The following is a 24,359-nucleotide window of genomic DNA, read 5'->3' as shown; positions in this document are numbered from 1 at the left end:
GCACTTTGACAAAGGAAGCCCATTACCTATGTCCCTCTAAACCGTTCATATCCGACTCGACTAATGGAATCTGTGGCCTCCAGTCTATGCCAGACCATTCAAAGTGCCGCGCAGAACTTACCCCAAGGAGCCAGGTCTCCGAAACCCAAGCTGAGATCTTGGGGGACCAGTGGTTGATCCACACTCCCTCTCGAGTGGCCACGGTACGGTATGAACTCCATGACACCTCCACAAAGGTAGACCTCCCAAACCAAACCTTTCTGCTCTACATCCCTGAGAACACTCTGGTCCAGGTGGATGATCTCGTGCTGTACCATTTACCAGACGATATCTATGCTTCCGACATCGAAATGTCGGACTTCTTCCAAAACCACCGGGTAGTGATAGACCCCGCTACTGAGCGTCTGGTCCAGACAGGAGTCCAGAAGGTTGACCTCACTGCCCTTGACCAGGCCCTCAAAACCACTCCCTATGTAAGCAACAGTGTACTCACCCTGGTGGGATCCTCATGGACCACCCCTGATTCCCTGCTATTCGCACTCCTGATTCTCAGTTACATAGTGGTAATCGCAATCACTTGCTGGGCCGTAAAGCGATTTGGTACGTTCCGCGTAGCCAACAAGAGGTTGGTCGAAAACCAGACGCTTCTCTCTCGTGACAACCGTTTAAAGTCCACCAATGCCAATACCGCTGAGACCTAAACACCCTATAGGTCCATAACAACTAATAACCTTGCAGTTTCATTAGCAAAACCTTAGTTGTAATAATGTTCTTTCCAGTTGAAAGCACGCAGCTTTGCATATAAAAAAAAAAAAGCCTCGTGCTATATATATATATATATCTATCCTATTAGTCCTTTTTGTTTGAAGAGTGCTTCTCAATTACCATCAAAAGAAGATTGTTAATCTAGAACTTGACCAAAGACTTAGCATGAGTCAGTCAAAATAATTCAATCTAGATTGTTTGCGTTGTTTCATTGAGTTAAGTTTACAAAAGTCTTAGTGCACTTAGTTTCTCACTACCTCAAGTCACGTGTTTACAATATAATCTACCTCGTACTCTTTTTCTCTTTTTCTCTCTCTCCTTCTCTACTCTATTAATAAAACTAGACATGAAGGTTTAGAGTGTTCTCTTGCCATGAATTATGTGATCAAAGTGCATGATACTGAAATAAGTGCTACAGACTCTTTCGGTCATCCTTAGTTTCGTCAAAATCAAGAATGGAAAACATCCATGAGTTTGCCGATGGGGGACTGTAGTAGTCGACCGGGCCTGTTCACCTCAAGGGTGACCAGTTCATACTGCCTGGCAACACACTTGTTTACTGCAAAAAGGACATACTCTGCATATAGCAGAACACATGCCCTAAAGAGGAGCATGGACCTTGAAATAATCTTGCAAGAGAGAGAGCCATCCACTGGGAAAGTGCTTATCCGACAAACCAGTTGATGGATCGACCGTCGGGCTCCGTTTTGTCTCCAGACCCTACATTCTTTTAAGCCTTGAGGGGCAGTGGGGGAAAGGGGGAGTCCAGTTGTCAAGGACAGTTGACCGATAACGTCGCAGGTGTTTCATGTTACCAAAGAGAACTATGTGTTTGAAATAATACTTTGTTTTCATAATAAACTGTCGTAACTTTTCATTTGTTTAAAATGCATATAACTGTTTTTATAACAGATCAGAGCCGTTTGTGATGGAAACTATTTCTTCCTCTTTTTCTCTTTTTTCTTTCTATCTCTTTCTCACCCACCCGTGTTAATGACTGAGACTCTGCCAAGGCGTAACCTGACTCCCATATGCAAATGAGATGGCAGTGTGAGCATATACCAAACCACTACATGTTTTCAAAGTCTGTTGAAGTTTGAGTCCCGACCAAGCTAGTCTTGAGGCGTGTTAATTGTTACATGTATGTGTGAGTGTGTAACTTCGCTAAAGTTTGATAGCGAGACGTACAGAGATATATAGATCTGTACGTTTGGAACTTGCAGTGTTGTGATATTTAAACCATTGGAACCAAAAGGATATTGTTAAATAGAGTGGTGTGGGCAAAGCTGACGAGAAGACCCTACGCTAATTCTTAAACAATATATTCAAAGAAATCATAGCTGCGTAACGAGTGACCAGTAGAGCTGACGACCACACTTGTCAACTCCATCAAAGGACATCTAAAAGAAGACAAAGGACCGCACGACAACCAGAGCGGTTAAGGTATTTCTAAGCCTTGAATCAAAGAAACAAGAAAAGTGACATTTTAGCCTTGTCCGGTGAAGAACGATCTACCACATCATTAGCCTTGTCCGGCGAAGAAAACACCGTCATTTGTCAAAGCCTGTCCAAGGAACGGGAAAGATATCAGAGGAACTTTTATTCAACTTTGTCACCACGAAGCGACGTCAACTATCGCTTCCCAGGTCTGTCACTTTGTATCACTCATGGCATTGAGACCACGTTAGGAGCATAACAATCGATGTTGATATAATTGTTCTCTCTCTCTCTCTCTCTCTCTCTCCTTCTTTTCATAACAAGGCTCGTTTTTATTTTCATACCGATTCATTTATCCGATTGTCTTTCTCTATAAGTTAACAGTTAATAAACCTCTTTGATTGGAAACAAATTCTCTTGAGTTTATATTGTCAACTGTACCCTATCTGAATCATATATATACGACCCTGCAGGTCAGAAAAGAACTCATATGATTTGTGAATCATAGAGTATATTGCTGAATGTATATGAGGAATGGATATTAATTATTAATTGATATGCATTCAATCATGTCATAAGGAATATATGTATATGGTGGACCAAATATCATTACAGTGTCGTCCACACCATGACACTCCACACTGTGTTTCTGTATCGACTTGTGCTTTTCGTTTGAAATGTAACCCATTTAATTCAGCAAACTGTCAAATAAAAAAATCCAATCAATCAAACCAAAGTTGAAACGGGGACAATCATGTCCAGACCTGGACGCCAGTGGTCACCCAGCCTATACTCTGACCTTAATGTACCGATACAACTAAATAACAATAAGCTACAATAGTTAAAATGGAAAGTCTTTGGTCAAAAGGGAAAATGGTGCATTTATATATAGCGCCTTTATCCAAGGCGCTTTACATAGATTGTGCATCACATTCACCCATTCACACACTGATGGCGGCGGAAACCATGCAAGGCACCAACCTGCACATCAGGAGCAATTAGGGGTTCAGAGTCTTGCTCAAAGGGCACCTACGGATGGCTGCAAGTCGAAACTGGCCTCTGTAAAAGCTGAATTTGTATCTGGATTGTACTATGTTTTTGTATGGACGTGGTGTTGGGTGCCTGCACATATGCACACATGGCATCAACGCATGGTGTTGTGTGCAGGCGCCCTACACTCTGTCTTTGTACTATGGATTGTACTATGTTTTTGTATGGACGTGGTGTTGGGTGCCTGCACATATGCACACATGGCATCAACGCATGGTGTTGTGTGCAGGCGCCCTACACTCTGTCTTTGTACTATGGATTGTACTATGTTTTTGTATGGACGTGGTGTTGGGTGCCTGCACATATGCACACATGGCATCAACGCATGGTGTTGTGTGCAGGCGCCCTACACTCTGTCTTTCGTTTTCTTTTCTTTTATCCCCCTGTTCCCCTCACTGTATATATACTTTTTTTCCCTTTTCGCTTCCTATATGATGAATTCCTGTTCTGTTCTTTAACTACATAGAAGTGTCTATTTGTTTGTCTCTAAATGTTTTGATGAATTGAACAATGTGGACCCTGTTGTAAACAAGTGTAAGGCTTAATTGGGTCGTCCACTCACAGTTAACAGTCTTTGTATTGAGTTTGTGCTTGAAATGTATACTGTAATTCTGCAAACTGTTAATAAAGATTTCAATCAATCAATCAAAAGGACACTTCCACACTATAACTCTGGGGGAGCCCACATGCAGGGTTCGAACCGGCAACCTTGCGGTTTACCATCCGGCCACTCTACCGCTGAGCCCCCGCCCCCCCCCCCCTGGTCAAACTACTAACTAATTACATTTCATATTACGACGTGAACGCAAATACAGGAAACGAGGCAACAGTCATAAATCTATACAGTAAATGGGAGTGAGAAACTCTAGGGTGTTTTTTTTTATGAAAGGAAATGCCTAATTTATTTGCTACCCCTTGGCTATATACTGTACAAGGAGCACAGCAACACTGTACTGTTTACTGTACATGTACACCCTCCATTCTAACACAAAATAAATACAACTTTTATATTAAATAATCAATACTCATTTTATTTGCAAAACCCCAGAAGTGTTTGACTTGTTCAGTATATGTACACATATTTTCAACTCTAGGCGCAGAGTTTTCCCATTTGGAACGATATTCCAGGGACCCCCATAAGACCCCCATAAGACCCCCATAAGAGAAGATTCTTACGGCTCTAGCAGTGATTCTTCTCAACCCATTCTGGCCCGGGAACCCATTCTGGTGTTAGCATCATGTTATGCTTTAGCTATTGAAAAATAGCAGACCTACAAGCTCGTAGCGCGCCACCGAGTGGCGCGCTACGAGCTTGTAGGTCTGCTATTTTTGAAAAATCGAAAGAACGACTGACATTTTTTAGAATCTGATCTCGGGTCAGAATGGGTTATAATCAGACCAGTGTGTCCCCTGCAGTAGAAACCTCGTATGAATCTGATCTCAGGTCAGAATGGGTTAATTTGAAGGACCCCCATGGTTTGACCTGAACGAGGCTATACGGACCACCCATTTAATGGCATTTCTATCTCTGGGACCCCCAATTTATATTGTTAAAATCAGTGTTAATTTAACTCCATTTGTACACTCTCAGAGTTACAGACCCATATTATTTCAAAGCGAATGTTTTTAACTCAAATCTGAAACTGACATTCGTAGAATCGGCCTCAGGTCTAAATTTGGTTCCAAACTATCATTCAGCTGGGGACCCCCCTGGAACTCCCTCAAGGACCCCTGGGGACCCCCAGGGACCTGTAAAGACTGATCTCAGGTCAGGCGTTCCTCCCAGAGGGAGGGATGTAGTCCAGTCTCCAGACTGATCTCAGGTCAGGCGTTCCTCCCAGAGGGAGGGATGTAGTCCAGTCCCAGACTGATCTCAGGTCAGGCGTTCCTCCCAGAGGGAGGGATGTAGTCCAGTCTCCAGACTGATCTCAGGTCAGGCGTTCCTCCCAGAGGGAGGGATGTAGTCCGGTCCCAGACTGATCTCAGGTCAGGCGTTCCTCCCAGAGGGAGGGATGTAGTGTAAAGACTGATCTCAGGTCAGGTGTTCCTCCCAGAGGGAGGGATGTAGTCCAGGCCCAGACTGATCTCAGGTCAGGCGTTCCTCCCAGAGGGAGGGATGTAGTCCGGTCCCAGACTGATCTCAGGTCAGGCGTTCCTCCCAGAGGGAGGGATGTAGTCCAGTCCCAGATGATCTCAGGTCAGGCGTTCCTCCCAGAGGGAGGGATGTAGTCCGGGCCCAGACTGATCTCAGGTCAGGCGTTCCTCCCAGAGGGAGGGATGTAGTCCAGTCCCAGACTGATCTCAGGTCAGGCGTTCCTCCCAGAGGGAGGGATGTAGTCCAGACCCAGACTGATCTCAGGTCAGGCGTTCCTCCCAGAGGGAGGGATGTAGTCCAGTCCGGTCCCACACTGATCTCAGGTCAGGCGTTCCTCCCAGAGGGAGGGATGTAGTCCAGTCCCAGATGAGCGAAGATCTCCTCCTCAGAATCGGCTCTCAGATGCTTTCCCTTAATTGCGACAAGAAAGACACACACACACACACACATTTTAATCATTTATTTATGTCCACATAAGAGATACAAATACAAGGACACAAATATTTACAAGGTGCCGCACAGAATGCAGTCAGCAAATCCCGAACAAATAAATACCCACACACCCTTCAGGGGTACAGGTAACAGCGTCTTCGCCATATTTGGCGGCTACCGATAGTGGAAGATATTGCACAGAATTTCGCAAGCCGTTTGGCTGCTTTTTTCGGCATCCCAAGTTGTTGGAAGCCTCTTACGACCAAACTGTGTACATGTCCTAGGCTGCCGAAGATAAACACATATAGATTGCACCTATAGCCTAGTTCAATGATGGACTGGAGGAGCGGCTGGTACTTAATGACCTTAGTCATAAAGGCTTCCTCTAAGCTAGAGTCAAAGGTGCAGGCCATTTCAAGAATGAAAACTGATTTGTTCTCTTCATTAACCACAACAACATCTGGTGTGTTAGCAGAGAGATGTGCAAAAATGTCAGTATTTTCAGTACAGAGTTGAAACATGGAAGGTTTGACACAGGAATGTTTGTACATTCTCACAGACAGTGTAAAATGTTTGGATATGTCCTTAGTTATGAGATCAACTATTCTGTCGTGGCGTGCTATGTAAAGCCCTTTATAGGCAAAACAGCCATTCAGAATGTGTGACATGGTTTCTGTAACAAGCCCTGTGGTGTGATGCAAGCAATGAGGTGCATGGGTGGAGGGAAACCAGAGGGAGAGGTTGAGTTTGGTGGGAAGGATCTGTAGCCTGGCTTTTACTGTAAAGGTGATAATGTCCTCATTGAGAGCAGTGTTCCTTATAAATGAATGGGAAACAGAGTGGTCAGCATGGGGAAGACAAGCCAGTTTCCCCTGGAGTTTGAGTCCAGTCCAGTGTTGTTGTTGCCGATGTTGGAACATATCCAACAGGGTCCGCCGGGCACCCTTAGGTGTCAACAGGTGGGTGTGTCCGCTGTAGGTCACTGTTGCTCTAACAGAGGTGAGAAGGTCAGTTATTATGTCCTCAGAGACCTCCACAGTCTCAGAGTCAGGCCGCGCCCACTCCAGGGACACACCGGCTTGGATGCAGAGGTCGTTCAGATCCGGCCAATCTGACGAGACACCGAAGCCTGGGGAGCGAGTGTCCAGTTTCCCACTGGGTTTCCTTTTGAACCCAAGGAAGTGGGGCTGTGGCTCCCTGGCTAAGGGGACCTTGCGTCTCCTCATATCGAGGAACAGGGAAGATCTGGCTAGCTCCCTAACATCCTTATCATCATTATTCAGCATGCTTAATAGATGAGCTATGCGCATGCTGATATAGATCCATGACACATTCGGTACACCCAGCCCGCCCCCCCACTGAGGATGGTGAATAATGTCACGGGTGCTGTGTGTGTTCAGGGAAAACCACTTACGTACTAAGCTCACTGTTTTGTTGTTCATTTCGCTTAGTACCTTCTGCATAAGGTGAACATTGGAGAAAAAGTGTTGGACTTTAGACAGTGCTATTGGTCTAATGGCCTCTAGCTTCATTGTTAATGGTAGAGAGCATCTGTCAATAAGATCCAACCTTGATGTGAACTCGGACAAGATGAGATTAACTTGTTCCTTCCATTCACCTGCAATGTTAAACCTATGCCCTAGGTAGGAGTATGTCTCATGAAGGGAGAACACACGTATGGGTTTGGTGGCTATTCTGAAGTCAGGGCATGTGTCGGTGTTAGAGTGGTACCACCTATTTCCTCCGCTCCTTCTCTCATACAGTACAGCACATTTGATGTCCTTGACTTCCAGGCCTGACCATTCCAGAAATGAATCTGTCCTGGCGAGCATGTTTTTAATGACTCTCTCTTCCCTGGAGGCCAACTGGACATCATCTGCGTAGCCCTGTACTGGGTTAGGTGAAATCACACCGTGGGGGGCACACAGACATAACCACTTTAACCACTGGTTGAGGGCAATTATAAAATTAACTGCGCTCCAAGGGCAGCCAGTCTTAATCCCTACCTCTAGAGGTATAGGTGGAGTTAGCTGTTTCCCACAGATTACCTGGATGGAGGACTCACAGTATATATCTTTCACTAAGTCGATGTACACTTAATTAATTTTATTTCCTCAAGTGACCTGATCATGACATCATGTGAAAGCGTCCCAAATGCATCTCTAAAATCAAGGAAGACTGAGTACAGTCTACATGACTCGTGCTTGAAATCATCTATCCCTGTTTTAAGGCAAAATACATGCTCGTTCATACCCTGCCTGTTGATATATGCTTTTTGTTTGCTAGACAAAATATCTGCATCTACCAACCAGGGGAGTATTCTAGCCAGCATACATTTCATGAAAACCTTGTATGTTGTTGGGAGAAGGGAAATGTCTCTCCATGTGGATGGATCTTCAGGGATATTGTCTTTCTTGGGAATACGATGGATAAGTGCTCCTTTCCAGGCAACTGGGACCCTCCTATTCTCTAGACAGACATTAAAAATTGTTGTTAAAGTCTGACATGACTGCGCGGTTTTCAATGTCTCATATGTCACCCCATCCATGCCACTGGCTTTATTGTTTGGGAGGTTGTGTAAAACTGCCTCCACTTCTTCACAGGTAAAGTGCGTGGTGCTTGGAAACGTGGTCGGCTCGTACTCCGGCAGGCTCTCATACCAGGGTGGGGGAGGGAGGGCAGCAATCGGACTGTGTCTCTGACATTTATTGCTGTAATAAGCCTGTATAGCTGCGATGTCATTTGAGCAGGTCGGGGGGGTGGGGTACTCACAGTCATGCAGGATGATTTGGATCGCCTTGGATCTTCTGTGCAGCCAGAGGTGGGCCAGTTTATTCCTTTTCACTTTCCTACGTGGACCACCGTGACTCACGCCAGTCTCCAGGGAGGGCAGCACGGTGTCCAGTAAGAAGCGTAGTTGGCCGCGGATCCATTCCGCTATTGAAGTTGTTGATAACACGTTGGGGTGGGGATGCACTAACGGGAACTTTTTCAGGACTCGCGCCACGTATTTAAGCAGTTGTAGCCCGAATGGCCTGCCGCCGTGGCTTTCCGCTGTGAAAATGCCGTTCCTGAAGAATATTCCGCTTAACAGAGTGACGAGCCTTTTCCACTTTTCTGGTACACCGGAGGCAAAGTAGATGTTGTCACGCTGCCGTTGTGTGTTGAGGCTGTCCCTGTAGGTGTTCTCCTGGTTCTGAAAGGCCATCCATTGTTGTTCTGACAGCGGGTGGACGTACTGCTCGAACGCCGAGTCTGGTGGCTCTCTTCCCGGTAACCGCTCCCGGGGCAGGCCGCTGGGTTGTCGCGGCTGCTTGTAGATCCTCCCGGTGGGTAATGCTTGCTTATACGCAAGCCTGATCGAAGCGATCAGACACATTGTCCATAGGACTTGCAACTGCATCTTAGCAGCACCTTATTACATTGACGGTGGTAATAACAACGGGTGTGGTTGTTAATATTAAAACATTAACAACAACGGCGTCCTACGGAGCTTCACCTCCGTGCTGTCACCCTCGCGCGTGCGCAACACACACACACACACACACACACACACACACACACACACACACTATAATAATAAATATAATACAAAGCCAAAAATCAAAGAGTGGGAAATAAAAAGGATTGACAGGAGTTTAGCATAATTATTGGTCCATAAATACCTGCTTGATGTCAAACAGGGCGTGGCTACTCAGAGACATGGACCTCTCATGTCCCGCCCACCGACGCAGGTCTCTCTCAAACAGCTAGGAGGGAATAATAACACAGACAGGGAAACATAGACTAAAAGCTGGTTATAGGAGGGGCTAGCACCCCTCAAAAATGTGAAAAAAATATGTAGTGTCACGGGGCAACCCGTACCCTATATATACACTGACACGACAACGCGTATTCAGGGCGGAGTCACCACCCCCAGGGGAAGTTGTGATTTCCTCTCGTTCACTGCAATGCAATTTGCGGCATTTCCAAAACAATATTGCGCAGAGTATAGCGATTATCAAACGTATTTGCAATGCCATACGTTGAAAGATCTGTTGCCCGTAGACAATAAGGCACGTTACCTCCGCAAGTTAGATATTATCGGCATAGATGTTTGTCCGTATGTGATTAAGGATTGGAAAAAGTTGCATTGGCAGTCATAGAAAGTTCTGGCCAGGGTTAATGTCCCGGATGTGACGTTTTGGGGCGTTCCTGTCTTGTTTCGTGTCAGTGTATAGACCCGAGAAGACTCCACAATATGAAACTGATCATGACAAACGGATGCTTCCATTAATTGACGGTCATCAAGCTCCTGGGAGGTGTGGCCATGTGTAGCATCATATACCCTTATCTGTGTTGCCTAATTCTATTGTAATTGTTTTGTGATTTATTTGATGCCTTGAAATACATTCGGAGTCTGTTAAGGGAAATGGGTAATTGTATAGTTAGTTAGTTAGTTAGTCTATCTCATGGGTTGTGGGTTTTACCTTGTTTGAGTAGATGGTCCAATTACTAATCATTGTGGGTGGGTCTCACCTGGTATATAAGGGAGGCTGGATAGGTTGAGGGGAGTTTTGCTCAGTTGGCTTGAGACAGCAAAGAGACAACACCAAGGGAGAGCTGCCAGCGGTCTTCAGGGAAGGCATATAGCCTGTTGTCAGTGTCTTTAGTTCTTGGTTTGTTGTTTTTGTCTTTGTTATAGTTATCAAGTGTTTATTTCTTACTTTTGGTTTTTGAAAGTGTATTGTGGCCAGTAGTATTTTTGCAGTATTTTCGTTTTTTGCCTCAGACCCGGGCTGTGACAATCCGTCATATGATATGGGCTGTTCAGTTTTGGAGGTAAATGAATACAACAAAAGATGTACATTCTTGGACTGGGTCTATTCTTGGAGCCTTGACCGCTCGGCAACTCTTACATACAGTATGGGGGAAAATGGGTGGGTGGGTGGGGGGGGGGGGGGCCTTACCTTGGAGCCCGTCCATCCCAGCAGAGCGAACGCAGACTGGCTCTTGGGAGAGACGACCAGGTCCACCCTCACTGCTCTCCACGCTTTCTGCGTCTCCTTCACCTCGTCCAGGCTCCTCCCCTCCTGGCCAGGCACATTATTATTATTATTAATAATATTATTAACCCATTCTGACCTGAGATCAGATTCATACGAGGTTTCCACTGGACACACACTGGTCTGATTAACCCATTCTGACCTGAGATCAGATTCATACGAGGTTTCTACTGGACACACACTGGTCTGATTAACCCATTCTGACCTGAGATCAGATCCTATAAAAATGTCAGTCGTTCTTCGATTTTTCAAAAATAGCAGACCTACAAGCTCATAGCGCGCCACTCGGTGGCGCGCTATGAGCTTGTAGATCTGCTGTTTTTCAATAGCTAAAGAACAACGTAATGCTGTAACACCAAAACGGGTTTCCGCCCAGAATGGGTTATTCCCAGAAAAAAGCCGATCTACAAGCTCACACACACACAACACTCTGTGAGCTCGTAAAGCAGATCAGCTACTGTATGTTATGCGATATATATATACTGCTGCCGTGAGATGAAGTACTGTATATACTGTAGATACTGTATGTACTGTATATAGAGGGAGATCATGGTTTCATTTATAGGTTAGGTAAAGGTTCGAGGGACCTCTCTGGATGCAGATTTGTGTTTTGATTGATTGATTGATTGAAATATGTATTAACGGTTTGCAGAATTACAGTACATTTCCAGCACAAACTCAATACAAAGACTGTTAACTGTGAGTGGACGACACAATTAAGCACTGCACTTGTTTACAACAGGGTCCACATTGTTCAATTCATCATCAAAACATTTAGAGATGTTGGTCTCCAGGTTGGCGGAGGGTGTGTAGAGCCCAGGATCACAGTAGATGATTGACACAGGGGTGAAAAATGGGTTACAAAATCGTGGGATGAAAAATATATTAAAAAAAAAAAAAACAACATTTAGAGACGTACAAATAGACACTTCTCTATAGTTATAGAGAACAGAACAGGAATTCATCATAAAAGAAGCAAAAAGGGAAAAGAAACATATACAGTGAGGGGGAAAAAGCCGGGGCGGTGGGGGGGGGGGAGATTCAGATTTTATGGGGGCCAGTTTCGAATTGCAGCCGTCCGTAGGTGCCCTTTGAGAGCGCTTTTGAAGGAGTCTAGGGATTCACTTAGAAGTATGTGGTTCCGCTCGTGTATTTAGCTCCACTGTAGCCGTCCCAGAGATGGGTATTTAGCTTATTTTTTGGAAAATATAAATATGTGATTTATGATCTTTACGTTGAAATAATGTAGCTTATTCAGGGCCAGATCTGACTAGTTCTTATGATATGACTTCAGTCGATCTGGCCTCGATGGGACTCTCTCTGATCCATCTATAGGGACCTCCGTCTTAGTGGGTAAAAATGTATGTTGGTTGAAATCAGGTCCAGATCTGACTAGTCTTGGTCTGACTAGTCTTCACTGATTGGTCCAGGTCCTGACCGTGCTTTGCTGGCTATTTAAAAAAAAACATTTTTTGGCTTTTTATTTTTATTTGATTGGTATTTGCATGGTTCAGGTTCAGGTTTATTTGTCATGTGTATAGATACAGAGTATAAATACAATGGAAATTATTTAGCTCAGAGCACTCTCAGTCTTACATACACACTACAGGACATAAACAAACATCTATAGTGCAAGAAAAAGACAAAAAAACAGGAAAAGAAAAGTGCAAGTGAAGTGACAAAACAGTGCAATACAGTTGAAGGTCAGCTGTTCAGCAGCCTGACTGCCTGGGGGTAGAAACTGTCACTGAGACGGGTGGTACGAGATTTGATGCTCTGCTTTTTTGGAAGGGAGTAGTTTGAACAGGGTATTTGTGGGGTGGCTGGTGTCTTCCACGATGTTGTGGGCTTTTTTCATACAGCGAGTGGTGTAGTAGTAAGAGAAATCTATGAAAATCTGGGAACGAAATCGTTACCAAGAAATTTCTTCACCAATGTGTTTCTAAATGTGTCTAATAACATGTACTAAAAGTTTGAAATCCAACTCCTGTGGGAAATTGAGTTATTAGCATAATATGTGACCATACCCATAACATCCTTTATAAGGCCAAAAAGTCAAAATTTAATCATTCTTTCAGTAGCATGTGACATACAGAAACTAGGGTGTTTTCATGATTCTGAATCCATTCCAAGCATTAGTTTTGCACAAAAATCACTCCTTGGGCTAAATTAGGCCATATCCACTTTTTGGCCTTATAAAGGATGTTATGGGTATATGGTCACATATTATGCTAATAACTCAATTTCCCAACAGGAGTTGAATTTAAAACTTTTAGTACATGTTATTAGACACCTTTAGAAACACATTGGTGAAGAAATTTCTTGGTAACGATTTCGTTCCCAGATTGGTCAAATACCTGATAAAATGCCCTTACTATAGATGTTATGGAGACTGGGTAATTCTGTAGTGCAGATGGTTTTAGCTGCTGTTTTAATGGTCCTCTGTAGTGCAGATGGTTTTAGCTGCTGTTTTAATGGTCCTCTGGTGTATGCATAGTGAGATACAGTGCCATCTACTGGGCAATGTTTGACGTGACCCTAATCACAGCAACATTACAATCACCTGCTGGGTCAGAACAAACAGAGGCTCAGAAAGAGTCTCTAGAAAATACCAAGAAGAATAAGAAGAATAAGCATAAACAACTGAACTTCTTATGATTCTTTGCAGAAGGCGTCACACACGCGGTATGTCACCCGTTTCGTTATTGCATTGTTTTGTGTGCGTTTGCCAGATAAGTGTCAAAGTCAAGTGAAACCCATTTAGGCCTGACCTCAAAATAAAATAAAAAAAATCTTCTAAATCCTCAGTTTTCTGAAATAAATATTTTCACGGGTTTTTCAAAAATAGCAGACCTGCAAGCTCGTAGCGCGCCACTCGGTAGCCGCTATGAGCTTGTAGATCTGCTATTTTTCAATAGCTAAATTATTACCCCAAAATGGGTTAAGGTCCTCTGAATATGGCCCAGGCGGTGGCGTAACCGTCTGGGCACCCGACTGGTAATCCAGTCGCAGTGGGCCGCGGGTTCGACTCCCGAGCCCGACACGGCCTTTACTGCATGTCTTCCCCCCCCCCCCATCTCTCTCCCGTTTCCTGTCAGCCTACTGTCTGTCCCTTCAAAAAAAACAATAAAAAAAGGCGTAAGCCGCAAAAAAATATCTAAAAAATAAAAGGTCCTCTGACATCTTTTGCCATTTTTGAGTCACGGAAAGCATAAGTTCACAGTTGACTCTCTGCATCGGATATTAAAAGCATAAAACATCCACCCCCCCCCCCCCCCCCCCCCACACACACAAACACACACTTTCTGATATGAACGATAAAGTCATCACATGTTTGGCAGTCACTATAGTATTATATGTTACTGATCAACTTTTGAGTTGGGAAAAAGGTTTGTTTTTGTAGCCGAGTTTGGTCCACTCAGCCATTGCTGCACTAAACAAAACTTCCTCGCTGATAGAGACTATGTTGGTTTTGGGTTTTTTGTCAACTTTATGCATGTATTGTCTTCATATTTTATTATAGTATGTGTTTTTATTTGGTTTATCTGGTTAGGATGCCTCTCGAGCCTCGAGGCACGTCCCACTGGGACTCAGACCCCGGGGGGCAGACCAAGGACTCACTGGGCCTTGGAACGCCTCGGGATCCCCCCCAGGAGGAAGTCACTAATGTTCCTCTGGAGGAGAGGGAAGTGTGGAGCTCTCTGGTGGAGCTGTTGCCCCCGCGACCAGACTACGGATAAGCGGTTGCAGATGGATTGGATGTTCTATTACCTCAGAGCGCTCCTCCTGGTCCAGCCTGAAGATGGAGAAGCACCTCTCGAAGTGGTCCATGGTGGACGCAGACCGACTGGGACCTTCTTTACTCTCCAGGTAGGAGTTCTTTGTGATTTTCTGGTACAACAGCAACCCCTAAAGGAGACGGGGGGTGATTTTTGAAAAGCCTTTTTGTGGAGAATATACCAACGAAGTCGCCCCTTTTTACCAACTCGCTCTGGGCGTACAGCCGGCGGAACTGCTCAGCCTGGTATTCCTAAAGTAACCCAAAATAAATTATGCTTAACCCATTTTGGGTGGGGACCTCTTTTTGGTGTTTTATAATTTATAAGCATCATACTTTAGCTATTGAAAAATAGCAGACCTACAAGCTCGTAGCGCGGCACCGAGTGCCGCGCTACGAGCTTGTAGGTCTGCTATTTTTTTTTTATTGTGAAAATGTGGCACACATTTGGAATATATATTCTTTCAGAGCGAGAGCCTCCACTGACATAGAAACATGAGGTTTTTCAGAAAACGGTCAGGATTTAGAAGACTATCTATTTAGAATCGTCCTCAGGTCTAAATGGGTTAAACAGTTTAAAAAGTTTAACCCCAGTAAAACTATGCCTAACGCTGAACTTATTATTTCTAACCTTATTCTCAGTAAAATCTAAATAAAGAATACAAGAACCGCGCCGCACCGAGTGGTCGGGGTGAGGTTGGCGGGCGAGATGGAATATGGGCGACGGTACCTGGTTATGTTTACTTTTGTGGAAGCATGCAAATACATCCAGCAGAACTGTCCACACAATAGTTCTGCTATAGTAGTAGTTCAGATGAAAAAATACAAATAAATATTATATGTATAGAATTCTACAACACTTGTAGATCTGTTAGTTATTATGTGAGCTTGTAGATCGGGTGTCAAATCAGGCATTACCTCACCATCAAGGCCCGCCAAAATACACTTTAGTGTTTAGTCTGTAGATTTTAGTCAACTAAAATCTTATGATATTTAGTGGACTTCTAAAACTAGACTAACACTAAAACATTTCAGAGGACTAAAATATGACTAAAAAGACTTACATCAAAATGTGCCGTCTTGGATGTTGAAAAGACAGCAACAACAGTTAACCCATTCAGGGGCCAGGGCGGGAACCCCTTTTGGTGTTTTAAGCATTATGTTGTGCTTAAAGCTCGTAGTGCAGCACAGAGTGCCGCGCCACGAGCTTGAAAAATCGTGAAAATGTGGCACAAATGTTTGAATATATTCTTTCAGTGAACGAGTGAATGTTTTTCACTCAAATCTTTGCTTCTGGGGGGGTCCCTGGAACTACATATTTTCAGATGGGGGTCGGCGGCCAATTACATATATTGTTGGGGGTCCTTGACATGAAATTGTTTGAGAACGAATGACATAACAGAAACATGTTTTTTTTACCTGAGCTTCCAGCCAGGCGACCACCTTGAATATTAGACCATCCTCCTTTCCTTCTTCTGGGTGTGTGAGGAGAAAATCTACGTCATGACCAGTCACCTTCCCTCTGGAAATAAGATAAAATCTACGTCATGACCAGTCACCTTCCCTCTGGAAATAAGATAAAATCTACGTCATGACCCGTCACCTTCCCTCTGGAAATAAGATAAAATCTACGTCATGACCCGTCACCTTCCCTCTGGAAATAAGATAAAATCTACGTCATGACCAGTCACCTTCCCTCTGGAAATAAGATAAAATCTACGTCATGACCCGTCACCTTCCCTCTGGAAATAAGATAAAATCTACGTCATGACCAGTCACCTTCCCTCTGGAAATAAGATAAAATCTACGTCATGACTCGTCACCTTCCCTCTGGAAATAAGATAAAATCTACGTCATGACCAGTCACCTTCCCTCTGGAAATAAGATAAAATCTACGTCATGACCCGTCACCTTCCCTCTGGAAATAAGATAAAATCTACGTCATGACCAGTCACCTTCCCTCTGGAAATAAGATAAAATCTACGTCATGACCAGTCACCTTCCCCCTGGAAATAAGATCAAATCTACGTCATGACTCGTCACCTTCCCTCTGGAAATAAAATAAAAATGACTCGTCACTTTCCATAACATCTACTGGATTACGTGATTTAAACCAGGAAAAGGGCAAACTCTTTGCGATATTACAATATCCACAATTCCAGACAATATCTAGCTTCCCATCACCAAATCACGATATCGATATGATATCAATATATAGCTCATCCCTTCTATTGTCACTATTGGAGATACAAACCCTTCTATTGTCACCTTTAGAGATACAAACCCTTCTATTGTCACCTTTAGAGATACAAACCCTTCTATTGTCACCTTTAGAGATACAAACCCTTCTATTGTCACCTTTAGAGATACAAACCCTTCTATTGTCACCTTTAGAGATACAAACCCTTCTATTGTCACCTTTAGAGATACAAACCCTTCTATTGTCACCTTTAGAGATACAAACCCTTCTATTGTCACCTTTAGAGATACAAACCCTTCTATTGTCACCTTTAGAGATACAAACCCTTCTATTGTCACCTTTAGAGATACAAACCCTTCTATTGTCACCTTTAGAGATACAAACCCTTCTATTGTCACCATTAGAGATACAAAATAAATGCATGTGGGGTGGGGGGGGGGGGTTCCAGACCCCCAGGAACGCACCCAGGGTGCCGGCCCGGTTCCGGCGAGCCGCCCCGCGTCCGAAACGTTTGATAAATGACAGAATTACCGTGTGAGGGTCCCTCTACTGTAACCTCTACTGTACTGGCACACCCGAAATCATTATATATACAGTTAATAATATGTGCGTGTGTGTTTGTGTGTGTGTGTGTGTGTGTGTGTTAGGTTGCGCACAGGTGGTGAAAAACAACCATGCTGTTTTCGTGCTCAGACCCACCCACTCAGCCACCCACACACACACACACAGCCACCCACACACCCACACACATAGCTCCTTAAGGGAGTGGTTGCACCACTCAAAAAAGAAATAATATTATACAGTACCTTCTGAATCCCCCAATGAGAGTAACCTGAGCTCCTGGCGACACTGCAACAACAGCTGTCTCCACTAGGTGGCCGATGGCGTCAGCCTCTGCCTTAGTGACCGGCTGGTTCAGGTCACCGTAATGCTGGACACCTGGAAAAGGCAAAACGTCACTCGTTAGCCCCGTTAAAAACCGGGACAGCATTTGTGTCATTTTAGAGTTTAGCTACAGTATTTAAACGGCTACATGGTATATCGTTGTTGTTGGGAGGAAAAAATTACTCAATTTTGGAGATTTTAGATATTTTCTTTTGCATAAATCAGTGCTATTGAACACCCTTTAAGTCTGTGTGTTGTTCCATAAATCAGTGCTATATTGAACACCCTTTACGTCTGTGTGTTGTTCCATAAATCAGTGCTATTGAACACCCTTTACGTCTGTGTGTTGTTTCATAAATCAGTGCTATTGAACACCCTTTACGTCTGTGTGTTGTTCCATAAATCAGTGCTATTGAACACCCTTTACGTCTGTGTGTTGTTTCATAAATCAGTGCTATTGAACACCCTTTACGTCTGTTTGTTGTTTCATAAATCAGTGCTATTGAACACCCTTTACGTCTGTGTTTTGTTTTGAAAATATTGAACCAATGGAAAGTAGCAAAAAGTGCTTTGGACAAAACCTCTTAACTCCATTGGACCCTCAAACTGTTCTGCTAAAGCAACTTAACTCCACCACCTTCTCATGGAAGTAAAAGTCACAACACTAACTTTGTTTGGGCAGTATCGCTTTTGTTTTCGAAATATAAGGTTTTCTTCATTTGCTGAAAAATGTATATTTAAATTTTCCTGGAAAATGGGGTGCTTAGGTGGTTTCTTTTTGCGACAGCATGTTGTACATACTGTAGCATACTGTAGTGTAGCATACTGTAAGCAACATAACGTATTTAGGATTTAGAACAGTGGTTTAGAACGGTAGTTCTCAAAACTAGCAGATGTACAAGCTTGTACAAGTCTGCTATTGTTGAACATATCATCTTGAAAGTGTTTGATTCTGGAGCGCACACATGCACGCACAAATTGAGTGCATGAGGGCTCTTGTATTGTACTGTACTTGTTCTAAACTGTAAATTAATAAAGTATTCAATCAATCAAATTGAACACACACACACACACACACACACACACACACACACACACACACACACACACACACACACACACACACACCTGCTTGTTGTGTGTGGTTGAGTGCCTGTCCCGAGGCCTCCAGCTGAGACAGGGTTTGAATCCCCAGTTTGAACCACCGGTGGGCCGTTTTCACCCCGACCCCAAAGATACCCGTCAACACCTGAAACACACAGCATTCTGGGTAAACGCACAGCATTCTGGGTAAACGCACAGCATTCTGGGAGTTCATTTAATTTCACTATGATGATGCATCTCCACATTAACTTGAACATCAACACCTGAAATGCATCGCATTCATGATTTGTCGTTTCACTATGATGATGACGGTGTGCAAAATGGTTCCACTCTATCTCACAATACAACCGTCTGGACCAAGGGGCCAGCTATGCACTCCAATGTTGAAGCGCTGGGCCCTAGTGGTAAGAGGAAGGACTGCAGGCGGATTCTTGACGAGGAAACCCCATGCAACCGAGCGCCCAATGTAAAGCCCAGGTGCACTCTGGGTGTTGGCACTCAGAGCCTAAACTGGTGACCACCAGGTGGCGCTGAAGGAGACAACAATGGCTTATAGACCTTCATGGCTCTGTACTGGTCAGACTGCTTTGTGGATTCCACCTCCCTGGAACATCCGTCTTCCAGAATCTCCTGGGGAGACATCACAGAAAACAGAGACATCACAGCCAGAAAACAGAGACATCACAGCCAGAAAACAGAGACATCACAGCCAGAAAACAGAGACATCACAGCCAGAAAACAGAGACATCACAGCCAGAAAACAGAGACATCACAGCCAGAAAACAGAGACATCACAGCCAGAAAACAGAGACATCACAGCCAGAAAACAGAGACATCACAGCCAGAAAACAGAGACATCACAGCCAGAAAACAGAGACATCACAGCCAGAAAACAGAGACATCACAGCCAGAAAACAGAGACATCACAGCCAGAAAACAGAGACATCACAGCCAGAAAACAGAGACATCACAGCCAGAAAACAGAGGCATCACAGCCAGAAAACAGAGACATCACAGCCAGAAAACAGAGACATCACAGCCAGAAAACAGAGGCATCACAGCCAGAAAACAGAGGCATCACAGCCAGAAAAACAGAGACATCACAGCCAGAAAACAGAGACATCACAGCCAGAAAACAGAGACATCACAGCCAGAAAACAGAGGCATCACAGCCAGAAAACAGAGGCATCACAGCCAGAAAACAGAGGCATCACAGCCAGAAAACAGAGACATCACAGCCAGAAAACGGAGACATCACAGCCAGAAAACGGAGACATCACAGCCAGAAAACAGAGACATCACAGCCAGAAAACAGAGACATCACAGCCAGAAAACAGAGACATCACAGCCAGAAAACAGAGACATCACAGCCAGAAAACAGACTTATTCTATTCGGTCTAATCTAACGCTTACCAAACTGGGGGAGGTTGTTTACGAAGCACTGACCTGGACGACCCGTAGAGAATGTTCTCCGAGCGAGGGCAGTCCTCTGAGCTGTTCCGCCGCCGTGATGGCGTCGGGCAGGAAGTTGAGCACGGCCGCGGCTCGCCGAAACGCAACGCCGCGACCCTCGTCTTCTGCCAGCTCGGCACTCTGGGCCAAGACGGACAGCGCGTCCTGAGAGACACGGAGAAGCAGTGTTGTTTTTGGCAGCAAATTTCTATTTTAGTTTTAGTCACAGTCTCTTGAATAGTTTTCATTTAGTTTTAGTCACATTTTAGTCACCTGGAATGTTTTATTGTTAGTCTAGTTTTAGTCGACTAAATCTACAGGTGGTTTATTCTACTAAAATGTATTTTGGCGGGCCTTGATGCCGTCGTAATGACTGATTTGACACTTGCTGAAAATAGCCGATCTACAAGCTGCGACGCGTTGTGGGCTTGTAGATCGGCAAATTCTCAGCATGCAACCAAGTGTAAAATGACTTATTCTGGATCTCTTGTCCACTAGTCCCTTCCTAACATTTTAGTCTAGTTTTTATCTGTTGACGAAATTGTCAATACATTCAGTCTTAGTTTTAGTCACCATAGCTTAGTTTTCATTTAGTTTCTATTTCTTTTTCGTCAGTGAAAATAGGTAGTCGACGAACATTTTTCGTCTTAGTTTTAGTCGACGAAAACAACACCGCAGAGAAGGATGCGATGGTGGGATTGAATAGCAGCTCTATGATGTCCTCGCGATGTACTGTATAACATCACACAACACCCCGGCAAACATTACGTGAAGATAGCAGATCTACAAGCTCACAACACAACATAATATATATATATAGGGTTTATTATGTGATTACAGCCAATGATACGGTGGGTGCAGTGTTGTGTATCAGATGTCACTAAGCGAGCCTGGGCAGGACGAGTCTACTCGAACAGACTCTTTTTACTGTTGAGATTGTTTAGGGTTTTTCTCTGTGCATATAGTTTTCTTTTCTTTACTGTATATACCCTCATTTTACAGTAACCTTCTCGAGACCCTGGAGTGTGTTTATAGGCATTCTCTGACTGAGGCCGATTTCTAAAAACGCCTTCTAAATACGGACCTGAGTTTTCTGAAAAAACGTTTTTTACATTTTTACATACTGTACTGTACAGAAACCCAAGAGGGGTTCCTTTCCAGAAGGGTTAGAAGAACACCAAAAGGGGTTCCCACCCAGAATGGGTTAACATTTCACTCGCTACTTGTACTTTTACAAAACGGAGAGCATGAGAGTATGAACTCGGTAGTACCCACAGAAAGGAGGAGGTTGTGGCTGTGAAGAGTGGTGCTTCTCTGACACGCATAGCTGGGCACTGAGAACAATGGCTGCTCCTCTGCATTCTTCTGTGGTTCCTTGAAGGAAACAAAGGTCGTGTTGAGAGATGTACCGATAACATTTCGTTATCCTCCCCGATACCGAGCCCCGTATAATATTGCATATCGGTTGATACAGACCTGGGGGGGGGGGCAGATATGGCCCTTTGGGCTGACTATGACCGGTTCTGTGAAAGGTTACTTGGAAATGAGAAAATAAAACTTTCTAAATTTGACTAAAACGGCATTGCTTTTATTTTGAAGCACGTTTATTATTCACATACACACACGTGAATCGTCTGTGATTGACGACCTGTTACCGTTATGTCGCTCATGACCAAAACAAAGGAGGGTGTATGCCGAATGGACAGGTATTTATTTACTGAAATCAGAGGTGGTGGTAATAATAATAACATATACTCTTATTATACCAGCTTGTCAAAACAATACCATTTACTGCTTTTTTATATAGATATTAAATTTATATTATGCAGAATTGAGTTCAGCCTTTTGGGCCCGGCCGGCCGGCCCTCCACAGTATCTTCCGTTTCTCATTTGGCCGCTTGGGAAACATAATGTCCCGTCCCTGGGTTGATGAGTACCGATCCAAAAACCACTGTTCTGAAAGGGTCCAAGAGACCCTCGGGATCCCTTGAGGGGGTTCCAAATGGACCCTTTACAAGTCTGTAACTCAGAGTGTTCAAATTACGGGCGCAGTTGGAGGAAACACATCGACTCAACTGGCCTTGGAACGCCTCGGGATCCCCCCCCCCCCCCCCCCAGGAGGAAGTCACTAATGTTCCTCTGGAGAGGGAAGTCTGGGAGCTCTCTGGTGGAGCTGTTGCCCCCCCGCGACCCTAGCCTGGTTAATAAACCAGACCGAATCAGCCGTTGGCAAAAAGAAAATTACCTGCCGGCGGATTACGGTCTGGAGAGGCTCAATTGTACGCCCATTTCCTACACCAGAGAAATGGGGCGGCCAATCGGGACACGGTATGCAATATGGGCGGGCTTTGGTACAGTGACTTTCAATGCTTGAGACCTTTGACTGACAGTAGCTCTGACCAATTGCGTCAAAGAGAAAATCCAAGCTGAGCCTCCCCAGACTAATATCCCGCTGTCCGTGCGATATTAGTCTGGTTTATTAACCAGGCCACCGCGACCCGACTACGGATAAGCGGTTGAAGATGGATGGATGTACCTGCAGCGTGTGCCTGTCCTGTATCTCCACAGGGCGACCTTCGTGCATGCTCTCTGTGTACCAGCTGATGTCCAGGAGGCGGACACCACGATGTCCTCCCTCCTCTTGTGCGCCGTTCAGCCATGCCCAGACCTCGTCTCCAGAGTTGTTCTCAGATATGACATGTGTTACTGATTCACTGTTTGATGAAAACACAGGAATGACAGCAAATTACACGTCATGAAGGGAGACACCTACTTCTAGATCTAAATCTATAGGCAGAATGTGACATCATGGACTAAACTTGGACAACAAACACAGTCACATGTTAGGGCTTGTGCCACTGTTAAACCATCTCACCTGAACGTCTGCTCTATGCGGAAGCCTTTGCTTCGGCCCAGCCGTGTGAGGAAGGCTCTGCGACTCGAACCCATCTTCCTCTCCAAGAGGAACAAGACCTGCTGCTGGAATTTAACCCTGCTGGTACTGCTGTCACAGGAGGAGGAGGAGGAGGAGGAGGAGACTCTTCTTCGTTTCAATGGAACCATGGTTGGGTGTCTCTTCTCTGGTGCTCTAAGCCTGTCATCTAAAATCGCATAATTCTAGACGTAATTGCGTTGCTCTTATCGTATCCAGGGCTGCTGCGAGGTGATGAGATCAACGCGGTATATAAAAGTGTTTTTGATCGTGAAATTAAATAAGTTGACAGGTCTATACTTTTTCCCCAAGTTAGTTCCAGGAAGAGACTGGCTTCACTCTCAGTCTAACTCTATACTGAGAGACACGCGCATGCTCACTGCTCACTCGGTTTGTTGTTGTTTTGTTCTTCGATGGATTGTCCAATTATATCTTTCATGGCACCATACCGCCACCTGCTGTACTGTGCGTGTGGGGCGGGTGAGTGGTCAACTCAAAACCATACATAGATATATACCATAGCAGGCCAGTTGTTTCACAAAGTCAGGGGGTCCCCATCTATATGATAGTTAGGAACCAAGTCCATTTGTGTACAAATGGAAAATGGTTCCTACCAGGCCTGGAATTTCATCCTTTCATGGGCAAGGCCACTTGGCCTTTAGTGTGGTCAACTTTTTGAGGGCACAAGGCCGAGTGCCTCCAGGGCATGAAGGCCATACATTAAAACAATGGTTTTAAGTCCCCGGTCATCATTATTTTAGCTTAAAGGTTAAGGATGATTACATTTTTTTTTCCAAGGCGGACATTGGTTCAGAACAGTGCTTCTTAAATAAATAATCACAGCTTTAAACTAGAACTGCACTCTGTCGAGTGCATACTTGCTTGTTGCACACTAGTAGGCCTACTAGTGCGCAAGCAGAGCGCGCAAGTGCTTTCGACCTCTACAAACTGTCAAATCTCAGTTTATCTGTGAAGGAACGTTTGAAATGTTTAGGTTTAACTATTTGCTACCTACCTACTTTATGCATGTAAAAAAGTAGTATTATTAAGTATGGTACAAGTTTCTATCTATAAAAGAAATACAGTTTTATCGATTTAGAACTATTCTGGATCCCTTTTTAGTTTCTCAAAGAAGAATAAATCATCATATCCGATGAAAAAAAGGTATATAAACTGAAATAAAA

At 44.3% G+C, this 24,359-nt stretch overlaps 1 protein-coding gene across 3 annotated transcripts; it reads right to left on the bottom strand.

The window, feature by feature from the left end:
- Nucleotides 1–5,460: 5,460 nt before the first annotated feature.
- On the bottom strand, nt 5,461–23,504 carry polm (polymerase (DNA directed), mu). Of its 3 annotated transcripts, XM_080765270.1 has the most exons (13): nt 23,119–23,504; nt 22,780–22,957; nt 21,519–21,617; nt 20,238–20,408; nt 19,350–19,421; nt 18,816–18,936; nt 17,609–17,741; nt 16,022–16,124; nt 14,596–14,733; nt 10,729–10,851; nt 9,445–9,528; nt 5,662–5,758; nt 5,461–5,601 (listed from the first exon to the last, which is right to left on the bottom strand). In XM_080765270.1, exons 1-12 carry the CDS (start codon nt 23,304–23,306, stop codon nt 5,672–5,674), a joined length of 1,497 nt encoding a protein of 498 aa, XP_080621396.1. In that variant the 5' UTR covers nt 23,307–23,504; the 3' UTR covers nt 5,461–5,601; nt 5,662–5,671. The 3 variants fall into 3 exon arrangements, with proteins under 3 accessions (XP_080621396.1, XP_080621395.1, XP_080621397.1); XM_080765269.1 differs by having other exon boundaries at nt 5,461–5,758; XM_080765271.1 differs by lacking the exon at nt 9,445–9,528 and having other exon boundaries at nt 5,461–5,758.
- Nucleotides 23,505–24,359: the final 855 nt, after the last annotated feature.

This window comes from Protomyctophum bolini (genome assembly GCF_963924005.1).
Source record: "Protomyctophum bolini genome assembly, chromosome: 6".
NCBI classification, from domain to species: Eukaryota; Metazoa; Chordata; class Actinopteri; order Myctophiformes; family Myctophidae; genus Protomyctophum; species Protomyctophum bolini.
This window is presented reverse-complemented; position numbering and strand designations above follow the sequence as displayed.